This window comes from Elephantulus edwardii, unplaced genomic scaffold (assembly GCF_000299155.1).
Source record: "Elephantulus edwardii isolate Elephantulus edwardi_28Jun2011 unplaced genomic scaffold, EleEdw1.0 scaffold00230, whole genome shotgun sequence".
In the NCBI taxonomy this organism is placed as follows: Eukaryota; Metazoa; Chordata; class Mammalia; order Macroscelidea; family Macroscelididae; genus Elephantulus; species Elephantulus edwardii.
In genome coordinates this window covers 3,888,597-3,898,775 of record NW_006399980.1, presented here as the reverse complement: position 1 = coordinate 3,898,775, position 10,179 = coordinate 3,888,597, and the positions used below count along the sequence as shown (strand labels likewise).

Below are 10,179 nucleotides of genomic sequence, written 5' to 3'. Positions count from 1 at the left end.
TTGATTCAGTGACTGGGGTAATCGGGATGGGTGTGTCAGAGGCAGTAAGATTGGCACAGGATAGAGCAGGGTTTAGGGCTGTTGTACATAGGGTCGCTGTGAGTCACAGACAACTCCACGGCACATAACAACAACAACAACAACAACAACAACATGCATACCATTAGGTGAAATCCATGTGTATAACCTGCATTTATGTCTCTTAAAAAATGTATTTGCAATGAGTAAGTCTTTGATTGTGCAAAATTCTGTCATCCTCTCTCTAGCTCCTTTTCTGTCACCAAGTCCATGTTTTCCAACTACTGAATCTTCTTCTCTATTGCCTACTTTTGCGTTCCAGTCACCCATTATTATCAATGCATTTTGATTGCATGTTCGATCTTTCTCCAACTGTAAAAGTTGGTAAAAATCTTCTATTTCCTCTTCCTTGGCTCTGGTTGTTGGTGCATATATCTGAATGATACCAATGAATACCAATTCAGTGGCCTTCCTTATATGCGAATGGATATTGTCCTGTCACTCACAATATTGTACTTCGTGATGGATCTAGCAATGGTTTTCTTAACTATGAAAGCAACTCCATTTTTCCTCACCTTTTCATCTCCAGAGTAATATATGATAATCTGACTTAAAATGCCATATACCAGTCCATCTCATCTCCCCAATGCCTAGTATGTCAATATTTATGCGTTCCATTTCTTCCTTAACAATATCTATATGTTTTTTCATTTTTATTAACTTTAATGAACATTTACAGAGATTTTGGATTTCCATTCATTCATTGCTGCCCTTTTCTCCTTGCCCATCCCTCCCCGCCAGTTCGCTCCTTTCTTTGAAAAGAAAAAGAAAAAAGAATTCCTTCATTGGTATACAATTCCCCCATACTCCCCCCCTCCCAGCACTGAGTTCACTTCTCTATGCAACCTTAATTTAAAAAATATATATAAATTTCCCTCTCTCAGTCTGGTTGTGGTCTATTGGATACATAGTCTTAATCATTCTCAAACCTTCCTCTTCGAGAGAAAAAGTAGTTGTTTATTTCTGCACATGTTATTATTAAATTATCTCATAAAGATAATGCAAATGACAATTATCATTGATTAAAAACATCACTAGTTATGTTTGATTTTAAAAGTGCTTTATATAAAACTGCTATGATCCTCATCTTTAAGACTTAGCCTATCTATAGAGTTCAAGGTAATTTTATTTCTCTTTAGGTTTGACTTTTGTTTTTGGTGCTTTGGACAAAATTTCAGAGCTAAACTCTCAAAGTCTTCTTATATTTGTTCAAATATAAATTTTAGGTTAGAAAATAGAGCTTGGAAAATGGAGATAATTCGACGGCATTTAGGAGTAATTTAAGTAGGGGTTGCTAAGGGTTTGTTTTGGTTTTCAAGAAAGAAATTAAAAAATAATATAGAATGTTCATATGTACTTTATACAAAATTAGATATTAAAATGGAGAAAATTATTAAGAGTGCTCAAACTGACCTTAAATGTTGTTGTTGTTGTGTACCATCAAGTCAGAGCCAACCCATAGCTTACCCTTCAGCAAGTTTTCAGAGGCAGTTAATTGCATGGGAGGAGATTGCATCCTTCTCCTAAAGGGCACTTGGTAGATTTGAACCATGTGCCTTCGGCGTTGCAGTGCAACTTCTTACCATTAGGCTACCAGAATTTTCCTAACACTGGACAGAAGAACAAAATCAAATGTCCAAAAATGAAATTCCTGAGTGGAACTGTCTTAATGAGATTAGAGCCTAAACATATGACTATTAACATTTTCATCAGAACTTCATCTTTTGTTGTAAGGAATGCAGTATGGAACATCTTTTTTCCCCCAATGCTACTTTCACATCCTCAGCTTTATTTTATATGTGTGAATAGTTTTCTATGTGATATGTGAACTGTTCCAAAAGAAGGATTGATAATGTGTTGTTTAACACATTGACTACTAACTTAAAAGTTGATGGTGTGAACTCATTAGTTGCTTTGAAGGAGAAAGATGTGACATTTTCTGTAAAGATTAAACCCTTGGAAAGTCTCTGGGGCAATTCTACTCTGTCCTACCAGATTGCTTTAAGTTAGAATTGAAGGCACTGAGCTTTTTCGGTTAGGCAACTTTTCCAAAAGACTATGTTGAGATAGGAATGTTAATTGACTTGAATTGACACATGTCCAAATGTTATCATAAGGAAATTAGTATTTTTGGTTGGTTTTATATGCCCAGAGTACCTCAAACTCCATAAGCATAATTCTTCTGTTTCCCACCATCTGTCATTTTGCTCTTTCTATCATATTGTATATTGACAGAGATGTGTCCTGTTCTCACTTTCAGGTAATTTAATTCCAAGACATCAGGAGCTATTTTATAAAAATCCTGTTTTTGCTGGAGTAAGGCTGCCTGAAATCAAGGAAACTGTTCCTCTGGAAAGGCGCTACCCCAGACTCTCTGAAGTAGTGATAGATTTAGCAAAGGTAAGGATACATTTCTTTTCACTTTGTGAAAGACATATTACAGAAATTTTATTTTCTCATATTATTTCTTATCTGGTTGATAGTTAAAGTCAATCATTTCCTGTGAAGGTTTTAATTTTTATCCATTAAGAGTTATGTTATGGTTATTGTGCACAGTCGAGTATGAATGGACTCATCCTATCTGAGTCTCCAGCGAGTTTTCAGAGGCAGTTAATTGCACAGGAAGAGACTGCTCCTCTTTCTCCTGCACAGCAGCTAGTAGATTTGAACCTTGTGCCTTGGGAATGTAGCTCCTCACCATTAAGCCACCAAAGGTCCCTGTTAAGAGCTATATACCTCCAAAAAGTTGAATTGTGGATAGCTTTATAATTTAATTTAAAAAAAAAAAGGGATGGAGACTGTGTAGCTGTTGAGACAGCTTCAGGGGAGGAATTCTGTCCCCGGGTTCAAGGTAAAGGTTATGGTTTAATGGAAAACTATCCAGTTAGTTGAAATCTGTTCTACCTTCTAGTTTTTCACCTAGTGGCTGGGTTCTTATAAAAGCTTGCAAACAATTATCCAATGCACAGATGACCTCTATTCATCTGGAACAACAGAGGAAAGAGAGTAAAAGTTAGGAGGTGGATATGGAATGTATTGCTAATTGCCTCCATGAGCAGCTGCCTCCTTTTCCATGAGACCAGAAGAAATGAATGATGCTCAGCATTATTGAACATTTTCTTTTCATAGATTCCATAGAAGAATCTGGATCAAAAGGAGAAAAGTGCAGAACAAGACTTTCAGATTCTTAACAAACTTATGTCCATCTAGAAGTGCTGGATGTCTGTCTGGTGGCCTTTGTATTTGTGATCTTAGTAACCATTGGTAGTCATTTTCTAAATCTATGCTTTGTTGTTGTTGTTGATTGCCATTGAGTTGAGCACGACTCAGCAACCCTTATGAACAAAAGGCCTGAAGTCTTTTTATAACTATTGTCGTTTCTCCAAGTTCATAGAGTATCCAGAGACATGTGGTTTAGGAAGTGAATGCCACCCCTGCTTCCAAACCTGTCTTAAACTGGGAGCGCCACCAAACACTGTTCACCATGGGCAGCTGTTACAGCACTTGAGCTCCCAAAGGCACAAGGTTCAGCATCACAGCAAACCCAGATTACCTCAATAGAGCATACTGGCAGAAGAGTGTTGCCCAACTTAGAATGATTCTCCAAAATATAATAACAACTGACTTTTAAATACAAGGGCCCTCCACGAGGTCTTCTTGACTCTAAACAAGAGGCTTAAATAAAAAAACCCAAAAAACCAAACCAACCAACCAACCAACCAACTTACCAACCTACCATTACACACAATCCTCAACCAAAACAAGAGTGCCCAATTTACAGAGTCCAGCCACAGTCACCCAGTCTTCAAAATGGAGACAAGGGCTGGGCTTTAAAGACAAGGGTCCTCCATGAGGTCTTCTTGACTATAAACAAGAGACTTCAATAAAAAACAACCAAACATTCCACATGAGATTTTATTGTTTTGGTTTTTTTAAATGTGTATTTTACTGTGTTTATTATTTATAATTGATTCTAGAAATTTGTCATTAATTAAATATAAAGTGGAATTTTCTAAAAACATTAGCTTTTCCCCCTTTGATCAAAACTGTGTATATATCTTGGTCTTACAGAAATGTTTACATATTGACCCAGACAAGAGACCGTTCTGTGCTGAGCTCCTGCATCACGATTTCTTTCATGTGGATGGATTTGCTGAGAGGTATAGTACTAACCCATGTTTTCTAGGCCACACTAATCTAGGGTTAAAATAGGATCACCTTGACAGTAACAAACACTATTTCTCTTGTTTTTGGTCCCCATTCCTTTTGCAGGATTTCAAAGATTTGCCTTTCAACTCCTATTCACCATTTGCAATAAAAATACAAGTATGAGAGGTAGTCTTCTATATTAACTAAATTAGCACTTTTGGTTTTCATGAACCAGCGACTTCATGCTTTTCTTTGTGTCTCCATGTGGTGACATCTATCTTCAGGCCACTGATTTCTGTGTTACCAGCGGTGTGATCCTATCATCGATGTTATTGATGTTATTATTATAAAGGTGCCGTCTTCTGTTACTGACAGTTTCATTTATGTCAAGTCTTATGATACAGCTGTCACTGTGGATATGCTCGAGACCTCAAAGTGCCAAATATGTGGGTGCCAGAGCTGCTGGCAGAGTTGCTTCTGCTGCTCCAGCTGCTGGCATCAGCGGATTTGAAAGCTTGCACTTCGAGTGTCTTGAGGTAATGGAAACGGCTTCTTTATGTCTTTATTTTTTCCAATACCTTTTCTTTTTCTTAGGACCTAAGTAGGGACGATAGAAGAGGGAAAAGACATTGTGTTATATTCAGATTGCCTCTCTCCGCTGACTTTAGGCTATTTTCTCTAGATCAGATTTGTGTTCTGTGAAGCTGTCTTCTTGGAGGTTGAATTATTTCCCGGAAGATTCCTCAGAACTTTAGGAAAAAGCTCTTTAATTCACTGATTTTCAAATAAAACTAATGCTTTCAGAGGCTTCCTTCCAGGGACAGAAATTCTTGAGTAACCTCATTTTGAGGTATTTAATATGCACAATTTAAAGACATATCCTTTTCAACTCCTTGTAAATTACAAATTAGTACCAGAAGTGAGACATATCTTTAAATTGGTAAAATTATAGCAAAAGTAAAAACACAAACACAGAATTAAGATCATTTTATAGTGCTCATCTTTGCAGTGGAAGGTCAGAGATAGGCAACGATTTGAAAGAAAATAACCTGGTCAAATCTGAATCATAAAGTGAAATATCGGATTGCTTCAGTGTTGAGTGAGATGTAAAGCTACATATAGCATTGTTTTAACTTTTGTCAATGTATCAGCATCTGGAACTGACATCTCACAAGAGATATAAATATTTATTTTACTGGGGAGCTCTGACTGGAATAGTCTACTACTGAGCCAAAGGTGGTACCTCTCTGACTGTTCAAATCCAGCACTGACTCCTTAGAAGAAAGATAAACAGTCTCTTCCAGAGTGATTTCTAGACTATGAAAACCTGCTGGAGGATCAAGTTGGTCCTGACTTGGCAGCAATGAGCTGAGTTTTTAGTTCTCAGGCAGAAAGTGTGTTATATAAATTACTTTTACCTTATATAATTTGTCTAATTAGAATTCATGCTAATTGACAATTTGAAAGAAATCAATATCACTAAATAGCATCTGCAAGTTTATGATATTAATATAATATTTAAACTTATCTTTTAATATCAAAGTAATATCATTGTGTAATATCACTGTATGCCACTGTTTCTAAATATTGTGGGCAGTGTTTACCTGAGATGTTGTGTCAGTTCAGATTCTTCAAGAAGTTAATATCAAAGTGAATTAAAGTGTAAGAGATTTATTGTAAGGAATATGCATAATAAATAAAGAGGGATCTCCCTGCTCTTGAGAAGTATTTTTGTTAACACATGCTATTTTTTATAGGAAGTTATTAAAAAATACACTGGGAAGATTATACATTATTAGATTAAATACATCATGAAGATACTTCCCCAGTAGGAAGGAATGGTTGGAAAGCAAACTGAGAAAGTACATGTTATGTCCATGCATATGTCCAATGCAGCCAGAATGCTCTTTGGAGGCAAAGATGATAAAGCTTTGCCTTACACACTTTAGGCGTGTTGCTAGGAGAGGCTATTCCTTGGAAAGGGACATGAGGCTCGGAAAGACAGAGGGTCGGCAAAGAAGAGGAAGACTCTCGACCAGAATTGACACAGTGACTACTCTAATGGGTTCTAGTGAGTCAGGAAGTGTGAGGATGGCACAGAATAGGACAGGGTTCAGACCTGTTATTCACTGGGTCACTATTGGTTGTGCTCAACTCCACAGAATCTAATAGCAACAACATGGTAGTTACAGCCTTATTTATCATAATTACCATGGAATTCATAAAATTCTCAAAGCTGTATAAAATATAGAAACAAATAGGAAGCACTGCTCAATGGAACTCACAAAAACGAAATTAAGTAGAAACACCAGTGAATATTATCTAGAAATTTCCAATTTTAGTAATATATTTCATCTTGATGTACTATACAGAACTAAAGGGCAATAATAAATTTGCTAAACATCACATAACATGAGTGAATCAAGAAGATATTATACTGAGTGAAAAAAAGCCAATCACAAATGGACAAATACTGCGTGCATCCATTATTTTTTTTTAAAGGATTAAGAAGGTTTCCACTCTGAGGAACTCATTCTTGGATGACTACTGGGCGAATGTAGGAAAGAAGGGGTAAAAATTAGTAACTAGATAATAAATACATGTTGTATTGTGCTGTTGTGTGCCACTGAGTTGGAATTGACTTATAGTTCACCCTCCAGTGGATTTTCAGAGGAAGTAGATTGCAAGGAAGGAGATTGTCCTTCTTTCTCCTGAAGCGCAGCGGGAGGATTCATACGTGTGCCTCTGAGATTGCAGTAAAGCGTCTTAGCACTAGGCCACTTAGTAGGATGAATAAAGGGACAGACAATCTACAATAAGGGAACATGGCACAATATCACTAAAGAGAGGGAAGAGACAGAGAGGAATGTTATAAATTAAAATGTGTATGAAGGGTTGAATGAAAAACCAATATGCTTTGAAACCTTTCATTCAAATAACAAAGAATTAGCTATGTGGAACAACATTGTGATTAGCTAGAGACTTTAGGGGATCATGAATACAGATTCATTGTAACACAGGTTAATGAAGGATGGAACAGAGTTCAGATCTGTTTTTCATAGAATTACTATGAGTTGTACTCGACTCAAGGGCACCTCAGAACAACAATGAAGGAAGAACTCAGAAAAGGACTGTTTGCATGACTCAAAGAATGCTACCAGTGTCACTGAATTCTCCATGTACACTGGTTTTACTGTGAATATTCACAATAGCAACAAAGACAATTTTGAAAGTAATAATAAAAATTTGCAGTAATCTTATTACTTATTATTTAAGTTTGGGTTTTCCAAGAAGCAGGTGTCAAGATCAGATGAGATGTATATCCAGACCTTTATCCTATGAAGGCTAAAGATAAAGATGGCAGACAGCATGCTTAGATCATAACACAGTTTTGATACTTGTGAAAGAGAGGAGGGAAGGGCTGGACATGGATGTTGTGAGAAAGTTTTGGCATTAAGTGAGAAATCCCTAAGTAGAAGTTGGTCATTGGAAGCATTTTCCCTAAAGAGTCTCACACCAGGAATGTGCCTGACACGAGAGCTCTCACCATGCTCAGGCTTTGCTTGCAGGCAGCCTGGGGAATCATGGCCTCATATCAGATGTGGAGGTGGATCCAAAGACATGAGAGCTGTGGTCATCAGTCAACTATGCTCCCCCATAATGCTTTCGTTTTTTAAGTTGAAAAGAATAGTATTTTCCAAAACAAGATATAGAGAAAAATATAGCAATGGTACTGCTTTATACTTTTGTAAATGTCTTTAATATTTAAGAAAAGACAATTGGATTCTCTTATCTCATTCTACATTCAATCAAAGTGATATGTTGTTTTGGTTGAACATTAAGAAAGTCTGGCCTCACTCAGATATGTAGTTGGAAAATGAAAGAACATTTTAATAAACTTTAAGGCAATTATTGGTATTATTCTTTGATACTACATCAAAACTGGACAAGTAGTGGTTTCTAAATGGCTGTTTGTATTGTGGAATCTGGAATCATGCTAGTGAATTTTTGTCACTGTGTTATGTTACATCCCATTTTTTGTTCTTGCATTTCGAATAGGAATTTTGCCCACTCATGGCTTTGTAAGATCATGTATTAGCATTCGCATAAAGGAAACTCTGGTGGCCTAGTGGTAAGAACCTGCACGCAATTCTGAATGCACATGGTTCAACTCCACCAACTGCTCCACAGAAGATGGTTGGGCAGTCTCCTCCTGTGTGATTGCCTCTGAAAACCCTCTAGAGGGTCAGCTGTGGGTTGGTTCCAACTCTATGGAACTCAACAGCAGCAGCAACAATACTGTTATGCAGATCTTAAGTGTGTATTTCATGATACACTATAAAAAGTTTTTCCACCTTGTCAGGAAAGACTACATCTGGGGAAACTGCAATGCTCACAGTGGCAATTATGTTTAAAAGAGTTTTAATTTTTATGTGAAAGTTTTGATTATTGACAGAAACTGTCAATTTTTTTTCTTGAGATCTGAGGTTAGTTTTGTTAAATTTATATAAAGCAGTTATCTGTGAAATAACCAGTTTGAATAACCATAAGGGGTTTTTACCACTTGTTCTCTCAAGTAAAAATGTTCTATGAAAGAAGTGGCTGATTCAGTTTGTGTCTAAGCCTGATTTTAAAGACAACTATTACACTTTGATAGGTAGCAGAAGTGCTTTATGTATGTTTCCCATTTTGTCCTACAGAATATGAAAAATCTATGTGTTTATGTGTACCAGAAACTTTCCTTACCATTGTTTTCTTTTCACCAGTGGAAATGTCAACCTGGTGAGAAGGAGAACAATTATCTTCATAATAAGATCAGAATAGAGTTGACCTTATAAACCACCTGGAAGTTCCACAGGGACCATCTTTTAAGAACTGCTGATCTAGGCCATAATTTTTCTTATTTTATATAATACAATATGTAACTAACTTGGTTTTAAAAGATAATCTTGAAAAATGTTTCTAGGTTAATCTGTTTCACATAATTTAGTATTACTGAGAAATATATTTTATGTAGGTTTTCTCAGGAACTACAGTTGAAGGTACAGAAAGATGCAAGAAATATTTCTTTATCTAAAAAATCTCAAAACAGGAGGAAAGAAAAGGAAAAAGATGATTTAGGTGAAGAAAGAAAAACACTTATGGTTCAGGTAACTCCATATTTTTAATGAATGTTTTATTTTAATTGAGACTATCTTAACTCATTTTCCTTTAGCTTTTGAGGAAAAATTTTTCCAAGTTTTGGGTGGTGAGTAAATTAACTTTTAGTTGTCAAAAGTATTTTTGCTGGAAATTGGACATTTTTTGTCCTGACATAAAATGCATTGAGTATGTACTCAAATGTATTTTACCAGGCTATATACAGTAGGATTTGGCAGGAAATTACATACATCTAAGGATAGCTACATATATGTTGAAGGCTCTGTTGGCCTAGTAGATAAGGAGTTGTGCTGCCAATCCATAGGGCCTATGGTTTGACTCTACCAGCTGCTCCACAGTAAAAGATGGACGGTCTCCTTTCATGTGACTCAGCCTCTGAAAATCTATTGAGGCGCCAGCTATGAGTTGGTTCCCCCTTGATGGCCTACAATAACAACAACAAATATATATATATATATATAAATGCACACTCACAAATACAGGCAGATACACACCATCCCCCCTTAATTAACATGAGAGAAAAAGTATTTCTTCTTCTTTTTTTTTTTTAATGTTTAGGTTTGTTTTCATGTGATTTAGTATTTTTTGTTTGGTCTTTTTTAATAATTTTAATGAACATTTACAGAGAATTTGGATTTCCATTCATTCATTGCTGCACTTCTCTACCCGCCCAGCCCTCTCCCCCCGCCCCCCAGTTCGCTCCTCTCTTTCAAAAGTTAAAGAAAGACTCCCTCCCTGGTACACAATCCCCCCGCACTCCTCCCACTGCCCCAAGTACATTCCACTATGCAA

General features: G+C 36.5%; 1 protein-coding gene across 2 annotated transcripts in view; it reads left to right on the top strand.

Annotated features, from left to right (window-relative positions):
- The window catches only part of CDKL2 (cyclin-dependent kinase-like 2 (CDC2-related kinase)), a 75,408-nt gene that overhangs the window by 24,603 nt on the left and 40,626 nt on the right, over positions 1 to 10,179 (top strand). For both annotated transcript variants that reach the window (XM_006898458.1, XM_006898457.1), the window contains exons 5-7: positions 2,339 to 2,478; positions 4,150 to 4,238; positions 9,245 to 9,377. In XM_006898458.1, coding sequence (XP_006898520.1) covers positions 2,339 to 2,478; positions 4,150 to 4,238; positions 9,245 to 9,377 — 362 coding nt within the window. The remainder of the gene's footprint in view (positions 1 to 2,338; positions 2,479 to 4,149; positions 4,239 to 9,244; positions 9,378 to 10,179) is intronic.